The 25067-nt window shown below is 36.6% G+C and overlaps 1 protein-coding gene across 1 annotated transcript in view; it reads right to left on the reverse strand.

Annotated features, from left to right (window-relative positions):
• Positions 1-1696: 1696 nt before the first annotated feature.
• Positions 1697-25067, reverse strand: part of LOC150039953 (serine-rich coiled-coil domain-containing protein 2-like) — a 30671-nt gene continuing 7300 nt past the window's right edge. The window contains exons 4-5 of the mRNA XM_090327509.1: positions 24011-24207; positions 1697-1912 (exon numbers count right to left, since the gene is read on the reverse strand). Coding sequence (XP_090183635.1) covers positions 1874-1912; positions 24011-24207 — 236 coding nt within the window. The 3' untranslated portion in view covers positions 1697-1873. The remainder of the gene's footprint in view (positions 1913-24010; positions 24208-25067) is intronic.

The raw sequence follows: 25067 nt of genomic DNA on the forward strand, positions 1-25067 counted from the left end.
CCTGGTGGTATGGAGGTCGACCAGTTGTCTGTGTAGGGGCTGCTTGAAATTATGACCTTTGGATCTTGTTTTTTTGAGATTACCAACATGAGCCACCAGTACCTGGCTTGTTGCATTTGATTGTATTAGGTTGTATTGCAGCAAAAGAAGTTTAGAGCTGCGAAACAAAATTAAATTACATTGGATATTCTTTCCTTCATCTTGCTCAACTAGAATAAAGCCCTGCTATGGCCTTGGGGGACCCCAGGGTCCTGAACACAGACTGAGACCCAGACCTGCCTGACAGCCTATGTCTCATTTTCTACACGAGTGGACACATATCTGCCCAGGTTGGACCACTAGGCTCTGTGCCAAGTCCTGGTGGTATGGAGGTCAACCAGTTGTCTCTCTTGTGCAGTGAGTGTTAGCACTACTTTAGTTAAAAGTGAGGAAATCTGTGGTTTAGGCTTAGTCCCACAAAATTAGGAACACAAAGCCAGCTTTCTGGTATCCTTGTGTAGAATGCCATAGTGCTGAGATTCTTTTTTTTCTGCTAATTCTGGGGCTTGAACTCAGCCTGAGCCCTGTCCTTGGGCTTTCTCAAGGCTACCACTCTACCACTTGAGTCACAACACGACTTCTGGCTTTTTTCTGTGTATGTGGTACCAAGAAATCAAACCCAGGGCTTCGTTCATGCTAGGCAAGCACTCTACCATTAGGCCATGCTCTCGGCCCCATAGTGATGGGATTCTTGATGAAGGCTCTACATGTCTTCTTCCTCCCTTTTTTCTCGAGCATGAAGCCCCATGGCAACCCCAAGTGCTTATTATTGCTTCAGCAGGGGGAAAAGCCAATGAAATTCTTAGAAGGCAGTATGGGTACATTTGGGAGGTTCAGCATGCAAGCCTATGAAGTCCCTGGCTTTGGACAAGTAGCCCCCACAAGATGTGCAGAGCCTGGTGTTTAAAATTTTTTCAGAGACAAAACAACTCCATCATTTCCTCTGCCCTTAGATGCTATTTAGAAATGTGTCGGTCAGGCATAGACACTGGCCCAGACAGGAGAAAAAAAAGCTATCATGGGGAGAATATTATTTCTCCATCCAAAGCACGAGTAGTCACCCAGACTTTATTCAGGTTGCTTGCCTGAGGAACTCTGCTCCTGTTCCTTTGTCTGTGCAGTTGCTGCCTCTGTTCCTTGGGGGAGGATGCGCCCATCAGGCCCTGTGGGCTTGAGACTTGGATAAATGGACTGCTGCCCCTCACCCTACTCCTGATCATTAGCATAGAAGGAAGGGAACCCTAAAGAAAAAAAATGGCATGAAGCAGGACCCAAAGAAAGATTGCTTAGTCTGTAAATACTTTCATTACAGCACTCCTATTTGGGAAGGTGTAGGTAGAACCAATAAAAAAAGGACTCCATGGAAAGCCTAAAGAAGGGCTTGTGCAATTCAGGGAGAGTCTCTGTAGCCCCAACTTATCTGCACTACAAAAGCAAATTGTTTGATTTCCAAAGGAATACTTTGTCACTAATGGTTGGTCTGGATCTGATACTTTGAATAATGGAGTCCCAATCCCAATTGTCTCAATCAATAAAAGGGGCCAGTCAAGTGCTGGTGATATACACTTGTAATCCTAGCTCTTGGGAGGCTGAAGATGTGAAGACTGAGGTTCCAAGTGTGGGAAGGAAAGTCCTTGCGACCCCCACCCCTTCTCAACAGGGTGCAGTGATATCCGCTATTATCCTGAGCAACATAGAGGCTGAGATTAGGAGAGAATCTATTTTATGCCAACTAGGATGGAATAATCCATTAGTCTACATCTCAACAGAAAAGCTGGGCCTGGTCACTTGAGCCAGTCAACTCCACTTTGACAGGAAGCCTAAAACAGGTGGATTAACATCCAAGAATCTGGCTGAGTGGGATCAGGACTGCCTATAAAAACAAAAAACAAAAAAAACAAAAAAACAGTTAAGAGATATGGCCTCAAGAGACAGAGCACCTATCCAGCAAGGGTGAAGTTGAGTTCAAACCCTGGTAACACCAAAGAGAAGGAAGGAAGGAGGAAGGAGGAAGGAGGAAGGAAGGAAAGAAGGAAGGAAGGGAGGGAGAGAGGGAGGGAGGGAGGGAGGGACTCAGGATGCAGCAAACCCATTCGTGCATATTGCATAAGTGACTTATCATTTCCTAAAGCACTCTCCTATGTCAGGGTAGTGTGGACAGCCAGTTCATAGCTCAGTGGCTGAGATCAGTTATTGAGTACTATGTATCATGTGTTTTACCAATGTGCTCCAGGAAATAGAAATTACTTTGACTTTCAATTTGAAAACATACCTACAATCTCTCTATAAACATAGTCTCACAGCTGTGTATGTGCTTGTGCGTGTGTGTGGGGGGCAGAATTGAGGCTTTGCTTAAGAACTTGCAGTCATTTGGCTTTTCACTCAATGTTGGTGCTCTACCATTTGAGTCACACCACTTCCAGCCTTTTTCTCATTGGAGATGAGTCAGATTTGTCACTTATGTGCTGGTTTTGAACCGGGATCCTCAAATCTCAACCTCCCGAGTAGGTAGGATTAAAAGCGTAAGCCATCAACCTAGAATACAATTTCTTAAAAATAGAAAATACGGCTGGGCGAGGTGGCTCACGTCTATAATACTAGCTACTTAGGAGGCTGAGATCTGAGGATCAATGTTCAAATCCTGCCCAGGCACAAAAGGATCTGAGACTCTTATCTCCAATTAACTTCTAGAAAACGGGAAGTGGGGCTTGGCTCAAGAGTAGGGTGGTAGCCTTGAACTTAGGGCCAGTGCCTAGGCCGAGTTCAAACCCTATGACCCACCATATATATATATAGAGAAAAAAAAAGTATGTAAGGCAGAGTACAAAAATAAAATCAACTAGAATTCAATTTCTACTATCAACTAGTTGTCTCATAAACATATTTATATGTATATCCCTATTAAGATGATATTGCTTTAAAGGTTTTAAGCTTAGTCCCAGTTGTGACTTTTAATTCAGTTATAATGTGGATAATATAAAAGCAAAAATTTCAAGAGCAGTAGCTATGGAATCATTTTTATATGGATGAAATAATTCAGTCATTTTTATTGTCAGCTAGGTTTCTATTTTTTGCTTATCATTTTTGCTTCTATTTTACAGATCTTTGCACATAAAGATTTTTAATAAATAGAATGTCACTGTATGGTACAATTCTGATTACTAGAAAGCATTTCTTTTCATGTTTAGCAACCCTTTATGCTTCTATGGTTGGTCCTTGGTGTGACTTCTAATGCTCCTTGGATTATCTTGCCACATGACCCTGCATCCACAGACTTTCCCTCTTGGATTTCGGCCTCACCCTATGCTCTGAACATTCCTGGCAGTTGGGACTTCAGAAAGCCTATAATTGCTTCTCAACATTAGTCATGAACAAATTTAAGAAATAACCTATATCATAGCTGCTATGACTTTTCTCATTGCAGTTCACATTTGCATTTGACCTACCTTGGTTATCAAAGTACAAACACTCAGCTGAGATTTGTCAAGGAAATGTAGAAAATTCCTCAGAACTTGGAAATACTGGGCACTTACCAGATGGTTAGTCTCAGATTGTAAGTGTATTGTCATGTGATTAAGATCTATTTGTATTTTGTTTAGCTATAAATGCACATTTGCTGAGGAAGAATTTTGCATGTTATGTCATTATTAACTATTGGGGCCTACTACTTGCTAGGCAAGTGCTCTAACCACATGGGCTACACTTCCAGCCCTGAGAATTGGTTTTGGAAGTGAGCTCAGCTGTGATGCTATAATCTGCCCTCTTGGGATGGATGAGGTTTGGGGATGCATCTGAACTGTTCCTGTGACTTCTTGCAGGCAAGCTGTCAATCATACACACATTCTGAAGAGCTGGGCAGTGAGCGAGCTTTCCAACAATGTCAAGGGGAATGAGGAGAATACAGGCTGACATTGAAAAATAATTTTGCCATCAAAGATCCATTCTGTAGTCACTGAAAGTATTATCACTGCAGACTCTCTCTTTCTCAAAATGCCTGTGTGAATAAATGCATAGAATTAAGTAATGGGGCATTTGGGGATCATTTGGGAATCCCAAAATAGTGATTTCTCATTTCCATGTCTGAGAAGTCATAGAAATTCCTCTGATGATCTCTCCCCTCCCCCACTCTTTATCTCTGCTTTCACACAGAATAGATATTAAGTGGGAGGCTACTTCGTAGGAGTTGAGGATTCACAAATGAGTAGATCCTAAAGAAGAAACTAAGGCCCCACTTGGAGCTACAAAGCAGGTATTGTAAAATGTCTGGATGTTATGGAAACAAGGGAATGGAACAGGAGAGAAAGAAGTCAAGTCATAAATCTGAATGTCAAATGCAGACTCAGAAAATCAGAACTTGATGCCATTAAAGTATCGTAGAATAGTTGAGAATCCTCAAAATTAAATTCTAACACTCTAGCAGAAGGTAGAATACTTAAAAATTCCTTGCACTTCTAGAGTATTATTCTTGTAATAAAATCACTGATTTAAAAAAAAAAGGCCAGATTTTCAGAGGGAGATGCATGCAAACCAAGAAAAAACACAGGAGCAGAAAGGGGCATGAGAATTAAAGACAAAAAATGAAATCAGGCGGCTGGGAGTTTAGCCTAGTGGTAGAGTGCTTGCCTAGCATGCACAAAGACCCAAGTTCAATTCCGGGCCTTGTCACTTTCTTCTATGTGGACACAGCAGTGACTAGCCCACATGAGATGGGCCACCAATGTAACTCAAGCCTAGTCAACACACAACTATTAATTCTTGCTTCACTCCATTTTCCAAATGGAAAATACACAGTGCAAATGAAGAACCTAAAATGACCGTATTTGATTGAACAAGAGTAAATGTGAGGCAGTATCAAACATGTGGTAATAACTCAGATGGCCTTGAAGTTAACATTGGTGTCTTTAACAGCAGCCAAAGCTGCTGTCAAGCTTTATTACCAATGCAGTTTCCTCCACAAGAATGCGCTCTACTACTGAGCTACATCTCCAGATCCCCCAAAGTTCCGTTTCTACAAAATCCAGTGATCTAATTTAAAAAAAAAAGCTAAGCTCATTCCTCCAACACTGAAAAATCATGAAGCAATTTATAACCAACTTTGTCAGAACTGAATGAAAAAACAAATTTAGTGCAACCACCCAAAAAAAAAAGGACAATGTAAAAACAGGCTTTGAGAATCTTCTCTAGGCTCCTCCCATAATCCCCTTCTCTGCTCCACTGTATACTTGAAGACAGCACACTCCCTCCAGAAACATTGGTTCCAGAGGGCAAAGTTGAAGCCTTTACTCACAAAGAATTATTTGTCTGCCCTAACCAGTCTGAGGTTACCAGAAGTAATTCAGAATTCACTGGGGCAGAAAAGCTTAGGGCAGTCCTCAAAAACAATGTAAGGTAAATGAACTATGAAGAGTCACCTGTGGCAAAGGATGACAAACATAACAGAATGTGGAAAAAATGGAGAAAAAAAGCCAGGAAGAATTTCTCTCCAAAACTGGGGGTAACCTGGTTCTCCCTCATACTTTTATATTCACCCTAAACTTGTTTTGTTGTTGCTGTCATTAGAAAAGTGTTTTAGTTATGTGAGAAATTCTTTCATCTTTTCATTCTGAGATGTGAGCTTCAAATCTGTTTATACTGAATAATGTAGACTGAATTTCCACTATACTCATTTTTATAATATGCACTCGTTGTTCTATCACAATATTAACAAAACATAAACATGAAAAAATATACTGATTATCCCATTAGTTACCTGGCCTTTTGCATTAAATTATTTATTGTTATTTCTACCATGTCTTTCTTGATGACCAAAGGCTGAGAGACTGAAATTCTTTTCACAAAAGAATTTAAATCTTAGCTTTCTGGGACAAAATTCACTAAACTTTACTATATAAAATGTTATTGAGTAAATTCTATTTGAGTAAATCATATTAGATTTTTTAAAATAAAAGCTTGGAGTGAAAAGACAATGTAATGCTGCCATGAATACTGGGGAAATTTAGAAAGCCACAAAAATGCAGGACAGCACCTTACTCTCAGTAAACATCTAAGAGAACCTGAGACAGCTTTCCACTTCCTTGGCTCAGTGGAGCACAAAGGGAAGCAAGCACTGGAAGTGTAACCCAGGACAGAGTCAACCTGTCTTTTTATTTTTTGTCTTTTAGGGTTTGTCTCCTGCTCAAACTTATATATTCTGTGTGTGTGTGTGTGTGTGTGTGTGTGTGTGTGTGTGTGTCCTTCCTCTTTTCTTATAATTTTGATTACATTTGGCTTATGACATTCAAGGAAATATTCACAAAACACTAAGTAACCACAAGCCAACATATCAGGCATGCCAGAGCACACATGACTAAAACAGAGATTTATTGAAACATATCTGAGGAAAACCTCAGCTCTGAACTTACTAAATGTTGATTTTTTAATTTTTATTATAAATGTAAAGAACCAAAGGAAACCATCAATAAGTAGTCTCACCACTAATCCCATTACTAGCAACACCAGTAAAGTATGAGAATTTCTAAAAAGGACCTCCCCAAGACTAATAGGACAGAAAAGACAGAATCAGCTCAAGAAAAATCTAACTACAACTTCTATGTATACAAACAAAAGAACTGCAAACAGAATCTTGAAGAAATATTTATACTAATGATTTGAGTGTGAATTGTTTCCACCAAACCTCATGTGTTTTTTTGGTTGTGGGGCTTGAACTCTGGGCCTGGATGCTGTTCCTGAGCTCTTAAGCTCAAGGCTAGCATTGAGTCACAGTTTCATTTTCCTCATGTTAAATTTTTTTCCAACATAACATTTCTGAAAGTTAATGGGCCTCTAAGATGTAATCATGCCAAAGGTGTACCACCCTCAGAAGGGGATTTGGGTACTTTCCACACAAATTTAGTTATTTAGAGAGCCAGTTGTTAACAAGGTAGCACCTGGCACCTAGCACCTGGACTCAACCTCGTATACTCTACTTTTTCAGTGTGTGGCTGTTCCACCTTCTACTTTTCTGTTCAAGTTGATCTAACATGAAGCCTTCACCAGAAGCTAAAGGATGTTGACACCAAGATCCTAAGCCTCCCTGCCTGCCTCCAAAATTGTGAACTAAATAAACCTTACAAAAGGTGATATGTAGCTATAACAAAATATTACTCGGTCTTTTAATTGCCCACTCTAGGACTCAAACTCAGGGCCTGATTGCTGCCCCTGGACTTTTGTGCTGAAGGTTAGTACTCCACCATTTGAGCCACCACTCCATTTCTGGCTTTTCTGGTAATAAATTAGAGATAAGAGTTTCACAGACTTTCCTGTTTGATCTTGCTTCAAACCATGATCCCTGGATCTCCCAGCTTCCTGAGTAGCTAGGGTAACAGAGTGAAGCTACTAGTAGCCAGCTCACTACATAATCTCAAAGAAAAAGGGTAATTCTTAAGGACATTGTTAAATGAAATAAGGTATCTTACAATGACAAATACTGTATGAATCCACTAATAAGATGAGTGCAAAGCAGTTACATTCACAGAAACAAAAACCAAAATGATGGTTATCAAGAATTAGGGGAGAAAAAAAAGAATATTCAAAATACAACAGGAGTATGGTGGTTATCTCAGACACAAAGTAAGGCAGGACTAGAATGGAGAATTTGAAACCAGCCTGAGATATATACTGAGACTCTGCCTTAAAGTAAGAACAATAATATCTAGCCTGTATTATAAGAAGGTTCTGGATATTGGTTGCATTAACAATTTGAATGCTAAAGTTATGAAACTATATATACACCTAAAACTGTTTAAGATGGTAAATTTTAACTTGTTTTACAATTAAAAATCTCAAAAACTGGCAAATCTTAAGAATTAAGAGCAAAATTATAAAGATGTAATTTATAATTACTGCATTCCTATTGGAACCAGATACTGTGAAAATTGTTCTGAAAGCTTCATTTGTTCCTCAAAAGAAAACAAAAGGCAACCTTAGTAGGGAGTTTCTATAGCCAATTTGAACCAGAGAGAGAATGAGCTTGATCAAGTAAAATTTCAGGCCACAGAGGAAAAAAAAAACCCACAATCAAGAAAAACAAAGCCTAAGGAAATTTGAGGACAGAAATAAAATATCTATTAATCAATATTTTTGTTAAGAAAGAGATTCGCATAAGTGAGAAAAAGGATATTTGAAGTGAGAGGGACTAGTCATAATGTCTCATGCCTATAATCCTAGCTACATAAAAGGTGGAAGGCCTAGCAAAAGTTAGTGTGATTATCTCAAAAAAGAAGTCAAGAATATTTGCTCACATCTGTAATTTTAAGTAGATAAAAAGTATAAGCAGTAGGCTTGCCAAATAATGTTTTATATAAAAACTATTTTGAATATATACAAAGATCCAAAGGAAATCATACATTAGATTCATAAGGAAGATAATAGTAATAAAGCAACAGAAGGCTTAAAAAAAATTCTGAAGACAAAAAGTCTGCCAGTTGAAGGCAGTTGGAGATGCGGCGTAGATAATAAACTAAAGACAGCTGAAAAAGTAGCTCAAGTAGTTGACTGCCTAGGAAGCACAAGGCACTGAGTTCAAATCTGAATACAGAAAGAAGACAAGATGAGATGAGAAGACTAAAGCTTTCTAAACTAGAAAAAAGCCACAGTAGATTATAGATATAAACAGCAACCACACAAAGACATTATTCAAACTGTTTAAAGTCTAAGGTTTTCTGAAATCAGAAAGAGAAATGATGTCACATGTCAGGAACCCACAGTGAGATGAACAATGACACCGTCCATCAGAAAGCTTACAGTCCACTGCAGTGAAATGATATCTATGATATCTATAAAGCTGTCAACTAATGATGAAAGCATGAACTTGGATCATTATTTCACATCACAAACAAAAACCACAAAATGGAACAATGGCCAGGCCGGACTCAGTGCTCACACTTGTAATCCTAGCTATTCAGGAGGCTGAGATCTGAGGATCAAGGTTCAAAGCCAGCCTGGGCACAACAGGACCTGAGACTCACCTCCAATTAACATCTAGAAGTGGGGCATGGCTCAAGGGTAGGGGTGGTAGACTTGAGCTGAAGAGGTTAGGGACAAAGCCTAGGCCCAGGGGTAGGGTGGTAGCCATGAGCTGAAGAGCTCAGGGACAGTGCCCAAGCCAAGTTCAAGCCCCATTACCCAAAAAATAAACAAATAAACAAACAAACAAAACAAAACAATGGCCTTAATATTAAAAGGAAAAAACAACATAAAATTCTTAGAAGAAAACATAAGGGCAAAGGGCAAATCTTCATGACTTTTGTACTTGGCATTGAATTTTCAGGACATGAAATCTGGATTATAAATAATGAAGGAAATAATAAATAGGATTTCATTAAAACTTTTTGTGTACTTTCTTGAAATTACAAGGAAAATTAAGACAGCTAACAGAATCACAGAAAAATCTGTGCATCATATATCGGATGAAACCAGTATCCACAAATTCAACTATGAAATTCTTACAATTCAACCATGAAAACGAGCCAAAACTAGGCAGAGGAGCTGATATTTCTCTGAGGATATGCAAACAGCTAACAGGACATCATTTGAGAAATGCAACCAAAAACACCACTAAATACAATTTACCACCCAGAAAAATAGCTATTTAAAAAGTAGGAGCAAAGAATGTGGGCAGATATGTGGGAAAATATGAACTTTCATGTATTGTTAATAGAAAAGTAAAATAACTCAGCTGTTAGGAGAGTTTGGCATTTCTTCCAAAAGTTAAACATAGAATTAACTGCCATATGACTCAGAAATTTTATATGTACATATAAAACCCCTCAAATTTAAAACAGGTGCTCAAAAACAGACTGTATTACTCAGCTTTATAAGAGTGATTGCTGATACATACTACAACATGGATGAATTTTAAACCATTCTACTCTTCTATCTTTATGTAAATTATGTACATCCATTGAGGCAGAAAGCACATTAGTAGTCTCCAGAGGTAGAGGGGTTTAGGGTGGGTAGAAATAACTACTTAATATGGTTAAAGTTCACTTTGGGATGTTGGAAGTGTTTTAGAACTGCCAGAGATGGTAGAGTTCCTACCTTGCAAGGACAAAGCTTCCTTCCACATCCAAAAACTAAAAAAAGTTTTCAAACTACATAGAGATTGTTGGTATGAAGTATTTCAATGAGCTAAATGCCACTAAAATATTTTTATGTTATGTAAAGTTCATCCAACTTAAAAGAAAACTTTTTAAACTTAAATTAGTGCTCAGGTAACTTATGAAATCACTTGAAAATATACCTTTGGTTAACACTGCAATTCTATATACATCTGTTATCAAAATAGAAAAATGACACAGCCAATTATCTGTAATGGCATAATATATTTCTACACGCATATGGAAGGTAAATATATTCATATTTGTCTCCTGTTTCTAAAAAATGGCATAATTATTTCAGTTTAAATTAAACATTCCTATCCCTTCTTTTACTAAGTCCTTATACTATGCTACTCTTAGGTCGTATGACTATTATTTAGATGTTTGGGTTGTTTCCAATTTTCCAAAATTACAACTAATGCTTCAAAGGATCACCCTAAAAATAAAAAATAAAACAATATACATAAACTTAAGTATTTCTAGTTAATGACATAATCCTTCTGAAAGAAAGTAATCTGTTAGGGAAAAGAGGAACTAGCCTCCACACTGTTTTCAGTAATCATAAATATTGTTGATGGAGGCATTATTATTCTGAGACTTCATACATAATAATTCCATCAACTTTTATATTTACAGTAGTTTTCTGTATCCCTTCAACAAGTTTTGATTGGGAAAGTATTTCCTAGTTCGACATAATATCCATTTAGGTAAAAGAAAAAAAAAGCAACCACTTTACATAAATAAACTTGCTTAAAAAATCAATTTTCATCCCCATCTTTCATCTTCAAATGTCATAAAATTAAATTTCATCAAATCAATCTATATATTTCTATACTCTCAGTATTTATCACTACCCCAATTGAGATTTCACCTAAAGTGCATGGGGCCTTCGGTCCAGGAGTTTCAGAAATGTCTCTGCTGTAGCCCATGACCATGTTAGCCACTCAAGTACATGATATTAAGCATTAAATTCAAATAAAGGCCTTTTTTTATATAAATCTTTGACTAATCTACTGAAATACCATCCCAGGCTACATCCTATATCAACCCAACCTTTTCTTCCATTGTGTAGGAATCAAAGTTAAAATAAAAATTAGTCAGCTTCATATCATCAGAAAGAACGACATCACCCCATTTCTAAGGAAATGGAAAGACTTGGAAAAAAATCATATTAAGAGAAGTAAGCCAGACTCAAATGAACATAGGCCCAGTGGTTTCCTTCATTTGTCATAATTAGTATAAACCTTGGACTCTCCTAGCAGAGGTTTACAATAAGCAAAACCTAGATACATAAGGCCACATAGGATGAGGCTAAATGAAAGGACCTTCAAGATATACAAACAAGATTGTTTCTATACCTTGATTGTTGTTCTATTAAGAACTATATTATTTCTTTTTTTTTTCTTTGCCAGTCCTGGGCTTGAGCTCCGGGCCTGAGCACTGCCCTTGGACTTTCTCAAGGCTAGAGCTCTACCACTTGAGCCTCAGCACCACTTCCGGCTTTTTGCTATATGTGGTACCGAGGATTCGAACCCGGGTCTTCATGCATGCTAGGCAAGCACTTTAACCACTAGGCCAAACTCCCAGCCAAACTATATTATTTCTCATCTACTGTATTGTCCCTTGGTTATCTCATATTGTTACAGTATCTTATCTTGTTATCTGATATATTGTATATATGTTTATTTGAAAAGGATAGAGAAGGAGGAAAACAAGAAGAGGGGAGGAGGTGGGAGAGGGAAAGGGGACAAAAACATGAGAAAGGGTAGCAATGTTTGTGAAGTAATGCACCTTCTATCTGGCAAATATAATATAACCCTTCTATTAATTACAATAAAAAATTAGTCAGCTTCAAAATTAGTCAGCAAAAGATAGTTCAGGATATTGATGAGAATGGGCCACAAAGCGAGGCAACTGTTTTATACTATAACCTCTGATTTCAGTACAATCTTGATTTGTTCTCTCCACTACCTTCCTTAAAATCAGAAGCCATGAATAGTACTCTCCAGTGCACTATAACAACCTTTCCCACCATGGGTGGCTTTGAGGCTAGTGGTCATGGCTCAGACTGATTGAAACCTAGTTTGGTTCAACTTCAGGGGCTCCAGCATTCTCTATGACTTTCACTTATTGTTTTTACAGGTAATAATTATCAATGAACTTCTTTTTTTGTTTTTGTTGCTGTTGTTCGTCAGTCATAGGGCTTGAACTCTGGGACTGGGCTCTTCAGCTCAAGGCTACTGTTCTACCATGGTGAGCCACTTTGCCACTTCTGGTTTTTCGGGGGTTAACAGGAGATAGAAGTCTCATGGACTCCCATGCCCTAGCTGGCTTTGAACCACGATTCTCAGAACTCAGCCTCTTAAATAGCTAGGAGAAAGGCATGAGCCAACAGCGCCCAACCTGAACTTCATATTTAATTGTTTTTTTTTAATTTTACAATTCCTTTTGTATCTAGTTGAGGTGTTTCCTGAAAAGCTGGGCCTACTGCCCTTTCCAAATTCCATCCCTTAACTTTTTTTTTGAAGGAAAAAAATTTCATTTCCATCCCTTAATTTGTATCTTCAGTAACAGATCACAGTCAAACATTTCATGTCACAAGTGATTGGGAAGTTACCCCACAATCACAGGTTCCTCAAGTCTACCTTTCATCAGTTTTTCTCATACCAAACCACAATCTAGTGCCTAGGAGTTGTTCTAACAAAAGCCCAGGATTTCTACAACTATCTAGAATTATACGAAACACATCACAAATTAAAGAAACAGAATGTCTTTACTTCGAATACCAGCTGCAAGTTGAGAAGCTCCCAGGATACCTGTACTTCTGAACAACTGACTACAAATTCAGAGGTACTTATTTCTCCCTTGGGTGTGATAATTTGCTAGAATAATTCATACAACTCAAAAAAGCAGTACATTAATAGTTTTATTATAGCAAAAAAAGGATATAAATCATGACAACCTGAAAATGTGACAAACAGCACAAGTTCTGAGATGAGTCCAAATATAAACCTTCCATGTCTACACAAAATCAGCCCAGCCCATGTCACCCTTCTGCAGCATGACACATAATTGCACACACACAAGAATATTATTGACCAGGTATAACATGTGCAAGGTTTTTATTAGTCATTCTCCTTACATAGACTGAACTGAATTATTGCCCACATGACAGAACCAATCTCCAGTACCTTTTTCTTCCTTCCCCAAAAGTTAGATTATACCATATGGCTCAAAACCCAGTCCTCCACATATTTGGTCATTCTGACATAACTTGCCTGCCCCCATGCTGTCACCTGATTAGCATAAGCTAGCAGGGCCCACCAGAACAAAGATACTTCTGTTACTCTAAAAATTCTGAAGATGGATAGAGGCTCCCACACAAGAACCAGGGAGAACAACTAACTGAACTCCTTATTGTACATGAGAGGACATACCCCAAGACAAAACAAGACAGGAATCAAGACAGCAAAGGAAAAGATGCACAGATCAGTGAATAGAACACATAGTTCAGAAATAACCCCACACAAATACCGTTAACTGATTACAAGAAAGGCACATAAGTATTCCCTGCAGAAACGTCTTTTCAACAAGTAGTACTAAAACTCACAACAAAAAACACAAAGAAGTCAACCCAAATACAAAAATTTATTCTAAAAATATATTAAGCATATGCCCTCTATAGCATAAAAAAAATCAGATAGTCACTGACTAACACTTATAATCGTAGCTAATCAGTAGGCTGAGATTTGGGACTATATTCCAAGCCAATCTGGGCATAGGAGTCTGTGAGACTTTTATTTCCAATTAACCAGAAACAAATCCAGAAATGGAGTAGTAGAAAACCAGTCCTAAATGAAATGGCCAGGCAAGAGCCAATACAGACATTAAAAAGGTACTATACTAAACTTAATTTCCTGGTTTTGATCACTACCCCATGGCTAACATTAGGAAATGAGAGATGAAAGTTATACTCCAACTCTATTTTTCAATTTTTCTCTGTAAGTCTAAATAGCTAAAACTAAAAAGCTGTAAGATGAAACAAAACTTTAAGTCATTCTTACATAGAATATCTGAGTAGCAAAACATTTCCTATTGATTACTTCACACTAACCGGAGTTAGTCAACCCCTGAAAACAAAGGAAATCTCAAAAACAAATAGTAATAATTTAGGAAATTAAAGCTTTTCAAAGAAAGATACTATATTTTCAAAACAAAAGTTATTTCTGCAAGTATTAAAAGCAAGAGGCAAAGAAAACAAGTTACATTACAGGGCAGAGAAAACTTTAAGAGCTTCAGAGCTGGTAAAAATCTCTAGTCACTTAATGCAAATCATAAGGGAAGAACAGTATATATATATATATATATATATATATATATATATATATATATAGAGAGAGAGAGAGAGAGAGAGAGAGAGAGAGAGAGAGAGAGAGAGAGAAATAAAAAGCACCAATTGTAGAACTAGGGTCAAAATTTTGGGTTCCTTTGTAGTCCATCTAATATTCTCATATTTTCTACTTTATTAAATCCATTTAAAGATTAACTTTCCATCTGCCTACATGAAACCATCTTAAGCTTCTAAATCAGCAACAATGACAAATACAGATTACCTGGTTCCTAAACTAGAAAAGAGATGAAAGATTAGGAAAATACCAACTAAAGGACACTAGAAACAGAAGAGTCTGCAGACAGTATGTTCTGGCTTTTGCTTTGTCACAGGACAAATTTTGGTGATGATGATGATGATGATGATGATGATGATGATGATGACGATGACAACAACAACAATAGCAGCCTGAGTTTAAAATTTGCAATTACTATTCAGACAAAACAGTAACTTCAACTCTTAAATTTTTTCTAGTTTGTGAAAATCATTTAATTTCTCAGCTTCAGTGTACCAGTTAACTACATGCTATCTGATTCAATTCACAGAATTCACAAATTTTTCCATAAATATTATAAATCTACCTTGTGCCTGGTTCTATGCTCCATAAAGGAGATGTGGTGAGAAGAAAATTTACTTTTACATTCACTAATTTTTGTTTTGAACGACAGTCTCTGACTGGGAAGTATAAAGTTTAATTTGTGAAAGTACTCAGAAAAAAATATTCTACTCACCATCTCACATATAGGTACACTAATATTTAACACATCTGTCATATATTTCTAGGATGTGATTTGTATACATCATCTGTCCTTCTGAGATACCCGATTTTCCTTCCTTCCCATATTATTTCTCTAGCTTTTTCCCCCTACTTGTATTTTTTTCTTTACATTCTTAGCAATTCCCCTATTCTTCCCACACATCTCATTTTAGTGGTACTCTCAGGATACATGCTGGTACCTATAACTAAAATGCAAAACTTCTCAATTCCTTGGCCAATAAGCTAACTTTGTACCCATTATTCAAAACTCAATTCAAAATGTTCTTCTTTGAAACTTGATTATTATTTTCCTGCCCTCCTCCATCTATCTCCTTCCTACTCCTATACTTATACATGTATATGAAAAGATAACTTGTTATTTCAAGACATTATATGTACTAATCACATCATATCACTTATAAAATCATCTTGTGATCATGTTTCTATCTGTCATATTAGGATCTGAATTCATTAAAAATAAAACCTTTTCCACATCAGTGTCCTCAGAATTTATGTGTACTTGCATCATCATAGTTCAAAAAAGTACTAAATTAAACTTCATATTATACTTAATTACATTAATATTGAATGAAAAAATGTTTTAAAGGGTCACAACTATATTTGGCAAGTCTGAACTTTCTCCAAATATAAGAGTTATATTAATAGGAAAAAATGAACCTATGCTGATCAGTATATATGTAAAGCTTTACTACTCAGGGAAAAAACTTTTGAGAAAGTTTCTTCATCTTACTGTATCCCCTCATCAAATGTGTGGAGAAGTTCACTTCTAATTCTCTGTGATTTGGTGGTCAAGCAAAAGTGGAAGGAACAATAGGAGTTTGAGATTTTGATTTACCTATGTGAAGCCCGTCTCAACTTTCTGTAAGCCGTCCCTCCACTATCCCATCTGTGCTAGCATCATATTTCCAGCAAGCTGCAGCTTGCTATTATGACATGTGATACCTTAGAAACTTACTCTGAAAAGACACTATGTCACAATGTATGTGAAAAAAATCCTAAACAGCAATAAACAGTATCTTTAAGTGTTTCTAGTTTTTTTTTAACTAAATGGTAATGGTTATCAGGTTATCAGGCATCCATTTTAACAAGTGTTTATTAAAACATTAAGTATCAGAACCCTAAAGCAGAAATGAGTTACCAAGTATACGTCAGTCAGAGGTAACTCATGCTTATAATCCTACCTACTCAGGCAGGTGAGGATCATAGTTCAAAGCCAGCCTCCACAGGAAAATCCATGAGACTCTTATCTACAATGAACCCCAAGTAACTACCAGAAAACTGGAAAAGGAGCTGAAGCTCAAAGAGGTAGAGCACTGGCCTTGAACACAAAAGCTCAGGGACAGCATCAAGGCCCTGAGTTCAAGCCAATGATCCACCAAAAAATTAAAATTAAATAGAAAATTAAAATAAAATCCATACTATATTCAAGGTGTGTAGCAGAAACTGGAGAGCAAAGGTGTTTAGACTAAAAAAATATAGTGAGAACTGAGCAAAGAGAAATTATGAAAATAAAAAAGAAATTAACAAGTTATACTTCCCGTTTCAAATAATCTAGAAGAACAAACAAAAGCAGAAATGTTACTCAACAATTTCTTAAAGTGAGGACATGAGCTTTTTCACCCTACAGTCAATCCATTATAGAATTTGGTAAATTCCAATTATCTTAAGAGAAAAAAATATTACAAAACATTAAGAACAAAATGTTTGTAATATCTCAATCAAGTATAGTGGCACAAGTCTACAATCCCTGCACTCAGGAGGCTGAAGTAGGAGAATATTTAACTGTATAGTAGAATATAAACAGGTGCCCTTGAACCTTACTTGAGAGCCATGATGATTGAAGAATGGGGGGAGGGTCTGAAAAATGTTGCAAAAGTAGCTGTGAAAGATTATTTGTGGCTTTACAAAAAGTAGAACATTTAACAATTTCATGTATCTTTTGTTGGGGGGGGATTGTTTTGGGAGGAGATTCTTTTCCCCTAGTCTTTTTGAAGTAATCTCACTTTCTATGTAGTTTAGGTTTGCCTTCAAGTCAGTCTTCTTGCCTCAGCTATCCACTAGGATTGTAGTCATGTGCTATTACATAGGGCCATGCTGTCACTTTTTAAATAAATGCAAAACTGGGTTAGTAGCTACATCCTCTTTTGTGTGTATGCTGGTACTGGGGCGTAGACTCATGGCCTTGTGTTCTCATTCACTCGCAGCTGACACTCTACCACTCCAGTTCCTCATTTCTGCTTATTAACTGGAGATGAGAGCCTCATGGATTTTTCTGCCCAGGATGACTTAGAACTTCAATCCTCAGATCTCAGCCTTCCGAGTGGCTAGGGTTATCACTGCACAGCCCCTGAATCATTTTACAGAGATAACAATCATCATTTACCCTATACTTGTTACATCACATAATGAATCTGAATGAATAGGAGGACTCATATAGAAATATAGCAGACTCATATAGAAAAGGAGGGGAACCAATTCACCACACAAAAAAAAGAGAGAGACAAACCTGAATAAAATCAAAAGGTCAGCCTTGAAAATGACCCTATGGACCACAAGTCTAAACTTGAGATTTCACTGTAAACCACAGGGACAGAAGTTAAATATCAATAACCACCATGAAACTCAGCACTAATATAGACTTCATAGTAAAATCCGGGCTGAAGGAGAACATATATACATATATATATCATAAAAATGATAATTTTACAGAATAAAATAAAAATCTGAATATAATTCATTATCACTAGTACTAACTTCTCTAGGTCCATTTCATGTCAAAGAACCAATAAATCCTACCTGTGTATGCCAAGAAAGAAATACAAAATATAATTTGTTCTTTACCTTCAGACAATGAGGAAATCAGTTTAAAGTGACCCCAAAGGGGAAAGTACTGATACAAGAGAAAGCACTGCAGTTAGAAGCAGAGAAGAAGGAGTGATTAATTCTAATGGAAAAGAGGCATTTACTAAAGACTACAAATACTAAGTCTGTTGGAAATCAGGATAGCAAACATCACTTCATATTGAGCAAAACAAAAAAAAAGAAAGCTAGGATGTGATTTTTTTTTAATGCTAGAAGTGGGATAGAGATATGATTCAAGTGATAGCCATTTGCTGAAGAGCAAGTAAATCACCAAGCAAATGTGCAACACTTAGCTGAAACCCTATTTCCAGTAATAGTAAAAAGGAATAATTAATGCATATATATACACATACATACACATATATATTACATGTGTACATACATACAAACATATATACATACATGAATACAGATACAGATACATAAAGTGCTGCCAGGTGCCTCATTAAATAGTAACCCTTAGGGGGCAAGGAGAAAAAAACATTAGAGAACAAGTACACATTTGACCAGCAGAGAAACTAAGGAAGGAAGGCTTCCTAGGCTTAAGAACAACATAGGCAAAAGTAACACTGAAAAAATACAAGTAATCTCAAATAGTATATACACAAATATATAAGGAATAGCAGTATGAGAGTCCTATAACAAAGATACAGGTATAAATAAGGCACATAAACTCATCACTTAAATGATAACTATTTGGCAATAGTACAATGCCTGTTAAAGGGGGCGAAAAACTAGCAGAACAAATATATTGTGAATATTCCTTTTTTATGTGTGTGGGGGGGCAGTTTTGAACTCAGGGCTGAGCACTGTCCTTGGGCTTTCTCAAGGCTAGAGCTCTACCGCTTGAGCCACAGCATCACTTCCAGATTTTTCTATATATGTGGTACCAAGAAATCCAACCCAGGTCTTCATCCTACCACTAGGCCAAACTCCCAGCCCCACGAATACTCCTCATAGAGATTAAAAAAAAAAGCCATCTCTAGTCTCTTTCTTAAAGTAAAATAACCAGGATAAATTAAAGGATAGAAAGCCAAAAATTATCTAGGTTACCTCTAAAACTCAAAACAAAATTAAGCATTTTTATGGTCTTCTCTACTTTTGTACTTGAGATATTTCAAACTTCAGTAAAAATAACCCAGAAATTCATAAAAATCACAAAAACTACTAATAAGAATATTATTATACTCGGCACATAGTTAGGTCTCAATAAAGTCTAGACCAATCATCAACATAGAAAATCAAATATAGAAGCAGATGCCAGTGGCTCACATCTAGAATTCTAGCTACTCAAAAACTGAAATCAGTAGAATTAAGGTTCACAGACAGCCTGGGCACAAATGTAAGATGTCATTTCAATCAACAACTGGACACAGTGTACAGTGTATAGGATCCAAGCTACATAAAGTATAAATAGCCAATCTTAGGCATAAATATAAGACCCTAAGACCCAATCCAAAATATAACAAGGGCAAAAAGGGCCAAGGATATGAGTCAAGAAATAGAACACCTGCCTAGCAAGCATCATGCCCTGAGTACAACCCTCAGTGACACCAAAAAATAAATCTAGCCTGTTGTTTTTTAGTAAACCACAAATGTTCAGTAAAATATATCTGTATACTTGAAATTAGAATAATTACATGAAAGACATTCAAACAATTGTTAAACTCCATTTTAATATTCAAGATTATTTAAAGGATAAGGAATTACACAGTCTTGGAGATATAAACATAATTACATAGACATAAAAATCTATGATGGGATATTACTCTATAGATATGTCATATAGATTGATAGGTATCTATGACATACTAACTCTCAGCTTAATTTTAATTATGTTCTAAAAACTATGTAAATAGACGGCCGGGAGTTTGACCTAGTGGTTAAAGTGCTTGCCTAGCATGCATGAAGACCCGGGTTCGATTCCTCGGTACCACATGCATAGAAAAAAGCCAGAAGTGGTGCTGAGGCTCAAGTGGTAGAGCACTAGCCTTGAGAATGTCCAAGGACAGCGCTCAGGCCCTGAGCTCAAGCCCAGGACTGGCAAAAAAAAAAAAAAACTATGTACATAGAGAGATTCCCTTCTTGAATTCTTGTTTGTTAAAGATGACATTTGAAATATGACGTAAAAATCAGTGTTAATAAAATCTTTCAAAAATTAAAATAATGAAAAGGAATTAAACTGTCCTACTATAAGAAAATGAGCCAAAGTTGACAAAACACAGAACAGCAAAGCTAGACACTTTTATAAGGACATGAGATTCAAATATAAAAATCATTCCAGATGACTGTGCATATTCATAACTTTAATCTTGAGGCAGAGGATTATGAGTTTGAGGCTACCCAGAGCAATCTACCAAGTCCCAGGCCACCCTAAGCTACATGGCAAAAAGCCTTTTTAAGATAACAGAAGAAAAACAAGAAAGAAAAAGTAATTCCCAAAATAACAGCATCTTATACTTTAAAATTACCACTTCCTAAATACTTTGGAGTTATGAAATCAGTCATTGTGACACTATAGTTCAATTCCCCTCAATTAGAGCTTTCATACTGGTCACAGCATGACAGCAGAGGATTCTGAGTACAGTTAACTGTGCTTAAAAAAGAAAAAAAAATGCCTTTGCCTAATGCTATATAAATAAATATGACTATAATAACACTTAGCAGAAAAAAGTACTGAATTTCATCTCCAAAATAGTTGTGTTTCAACTAATGGTTTAATGAGTACAAAAAGGATGAAAAGACTAATTTTTAATTACTTACAAAGTATCAAAACATTTATTCTAGTCAGGTGAGGTGGCTCATGCATGTAATCCTAGCTACTCAGGAGGCTGAGATCTGAGGGTCAAATTTCAAAGCCAGCCCCTGCACTAAAGTCTGTAAGACTCTTTTTATTTTTTAATTGTCAGGATAATGCATAGAGGGGTTATAGTTACATTTGTCAGGTAGTAGGTGCATCACTTCTCACACATTGATACCCTTTCTCATGTTTTTGTCCCCATTTCCCTCCCCGAATCCCTCCCAATCATGTTGTTCCTCCCCCTTCCCTATTTTAAATAAACGTATACACAATATACCAGATAAGAAAGTCAGATACAGTAACAACATGAGATTAACCATAAGGGTAAAAAAAAGAGAAGAGAAATAACATAGTACATTAAGAACAACAATCACACAAGGTAAACCTCTTGTTTCCCTATCCTAGAGTTTATTTTTTATAAAAGAGAATACTCACATGAGTATCTGGAGAAAAAGAGATAAGACAAAATGCACAAAAAAGAATAGAATATAGAGAGTGAATAAAGGCTGTAACAATAATTCATCATAAAAGCAATTCTACACAAGTACATGCTTGTATAAGTAAGTTTAAAATACTCAAAGCAAAAATTCAGCTGAACTTCCAAGCAAAAATGCTAAGTCCAACTATTGCAAAACAGAATCTCAACACGTATCTCAACTTTTCCATCAGTTCTTCATCCTTTTTTAGCCTGTCTTCTTTTGATTAGAAGAAAAATACTAGAGACACCAAAGTACAGAAAGCCTATTTTTTCCTTCCCATCTCAAGTAAACAGAAACATACTGATCACGGAGGAAAGTCATGGATATCAGGGGCTAATAGTCAATTGAGACATGTTTAAAACTAAGAGAAGGCATTTTTGGGTGTTGAAAATGGTAAACCGCTAAAGGCACCAGGTACTAAATGTCATATTGCTGCCATCTGCTGGACATCACATTCATGTGCATTTCAATTACATTCATTTTTAAAAGGCCTCATAATAAAAAAATCATAAACTGTAAGCTTTATTTCCTTTATCTAATAACATAAAGACACTTTCTCTAAATTAAATATGCTTCCTCTTCCTCTATATGCTTGTACAACTTAAAATATTTCTGTTAAGTTTGAGTATAGTAGCTTGTAACTATAATCACAGTTACTCAGAAGGCAGAGATTGAGAGAATGCCAAGTCTCAAGGCCAGCCTTGGCAAAAAGTTAGCTAAAGTTCATCCCAACAAACAAGCCAGTCATCACCTGTGACAATCACCTGTGACCCCAGCTAAGGGAGACGCTGTGGTTAGGAGGATTATGAGGTGAAGCCAGACCCAGAAAAAACAAGAACCCCTATCTGAACGATAATGAAAGTAAAAAGGACTAGGGTGTGGCTGAAGAGATAAAGTACCAGCCCAGGAAAGGCCTTTGATCAAACTCCAGAAGCACTCCTATCTCCACTTTTACCCTCTTCCTGAAAATAGCCTGGTAGCAATATTGTTGTTTTTTTTCCATGTCTTTATTTCATAGGAGTACAAAAAAAATCATATTGCTTGAAATCTACTTTGAATGCAACATAATCACAAAAACTACTATATGACTTTATGAGGAAATCTCATTTTACATACTAAATAATAAAGGATGAGAGTGGTTTTTGTTGTTGTTTTGTTTGTTGGCCAGTCCTAGGGCTTCAACTCAGGACTTGTGCCATGATTCTGAGCTGCTTTTGCTCAAGGCTAGCATTCTACCAGCTGAACCACATCATCACTTTCAGCTTTTTTTCATTTATGTGGTACTGTAGATGAATTGAACCCAGGATTTCATGCATGCTAGGCATGCCCTCTACCACTAAAACACATTCCCAGCCTGAGTCTTTTTGTTTAACTGTCAGGAGCTCTTGGAGCTTGTTGGGCTCAGTTTGCTTACTCAGCTAACATTCTACCACTTAAGTCAACCTTTCCTTTTTGTGAGTCATTTGAGGTGTAGTTTGTCTAAGCATTCTTAAAACTGCACTCCTCTGGATCTACGCCTCTTAAGTTCAGGAATACAAGCACAAAAGGCATCAATGCCCTGTTAACTAACACATCTGTTACACCTTATTCAAACAGCATATTAACCACATTACTCACAACTGTTTCTTAGAATACCTGTGTATAATAAATGCATGGTAGATTGATAGGAAACTTATAAATAAGACAACAACACAATCTCTTTCTCTCCAACAAAGGGCTTCAAGTGATCAAACTTGCAGAGATCATAATGGACAGGTGCCTCCAATGGCTATCCAGGCCTTCAACAAGGTAAAGAGTAAAGACTAAAGGTAAGACTAAAAGTTAAAACTTACTGTGTTGAAGTGGTACTGTGGCTCAACATGGTCGAGTACTAGCTAGCCTTGAGCTAAAGAGCTTAGGGATAACACCCAGACCCTGAGTTTAAGCTTCACAGTCAACAACAAGGAAGAACAACAACAAAAAAACCTTACTGTGGTCTGTGAATGGTATCCCTAGGTTTCTCAATAATTGCTAGGTAATGTTTTGCCATGGGCACAGTGAGATAGCTGAACCTCTAGCTTCTTTCTATTCACCAACTAACACTCTGCAATATAACTGAAAATGTTTCCAGAAAGGCCCAGGAAATAGATCAGTGGCACAGCCCTTGCCTATCAAGTGCAATGTCCTAGGTTCAATCCCGGTATCAAAAGGAAAAAGACCCAAAAATGTTCCCAGATACTGACGATCTCTACCTACTTGAGAATTTCTGGCCTAGCTAAACTTGCCCAATAAAGTACATCCATAGATACATGTGTATGTGTGTGCATGTATGTATGCATATTCTATAATGAACATGTGTATATGTATTTAAATCAAAGGTTACACTTTCTGTATTTACTATACATTTTATAGGGTCCTAATAAATACATGAGTTATTATTTCCCAAACTAGGAAAGTTATTTCATAAATTAAAAATGTCAGTCAATGCCAAAAGCTTCACTACAGTAAGGTAAAGTATTTCAAGAGGGCATAGAAATCCATACATACTATGCTGTTCATTTCAGAAGATTCATAGCTGCCAACTGGATGCACATTCCCAATGGGTTCCAAGCCCTCTTCATCCCACATGTATGTTCCATCAGAACTATCCAATGGGGAGAGTTCAAATGAAGAGCCAGCTCTGTAATCCGCATCCGGGGAAATCAAGTTATTTCCGGAAGTATGCTTTGTATAGCAACTCCTATCTTCAGTTGGTTTAAAAAAGAGAGAAATATTGATTCACAAAATATGATTATTTGTCATTTCTAAAAAATAAGCTATAAGAATTCAATATATTATGGCCAAAGAGATGGCCCCCAAACGCATACATAACTGCAACATCTTCTAAGTCTTAAAGAATTTTTTTTAAATAAAGAATAAAATCTTTAAAATATTTCTAGTAAACAAAAAAATTCACTTAGCCATCCTTTACTACTGTAACATTTCTGATATCCTCATATTTCTTTAATATTTTCCAAGATATTATTTTAACCACTGTTCAGGAAACTCCTTTCCTCTGTGTGTTCTTTAACTTCATAGTTGCCTTCTTATAAGGAAATAAACTTGTTCTCACAGTCCCTTTTATAAGACCTGCAGACAATCAAGGGTTTGTGTGTATTTCCAGGCATGACCACATTCCTGTATCCATTCTTTTCAGTTCTTCTTTTAGGGCATATGAAAATACAAATATACGTTCTCTAGTATCTAATGTCAATATAGCTATCTATATTGGGAAATGATTCATATACGGCTATTTCATTTTCTTCAATTACAGAAATAAAGTTCCTTGGGCAGTATCACTATTAAAATTGCTAAACAAGCAAATTTAGACTGGGCATGACCTTCCCTATCTTATGTTTCTTTTGACATAGTTTTATTCTTAACAAAGACCAATGATTCACCACTCTAGGCAGAGAGATCATTTGGGAAACATTGTCTATATTAAATACGAAGTGGCTTGGATATAATAGCCAAGAAAGAACAAAAAAGACATTTTACTGATTTTGCATTAGATAGGTTAAAAAGAGGATAGGGAACAAAAATCACAAGGAAGATAAATGTTGCC

The sequence above is a fragment of the Megascapheus bottae genome, unplaced genomic scaffold (genome assembly GCF_031878675.1).
Source record: "Megascapheus bottae isolate mThoBot1 unplaced genomic scaffold, mThoBot2.hap1 HAP1_SCAFFOLD_43, whole genome shotgun sequence".
NCBI classification, from domain to species: Eukaryota; Metazoa; Chordata; class Mammalia; order Rodentia; family Geomyidae; genus Megascapheus; species Megascapheus bottae.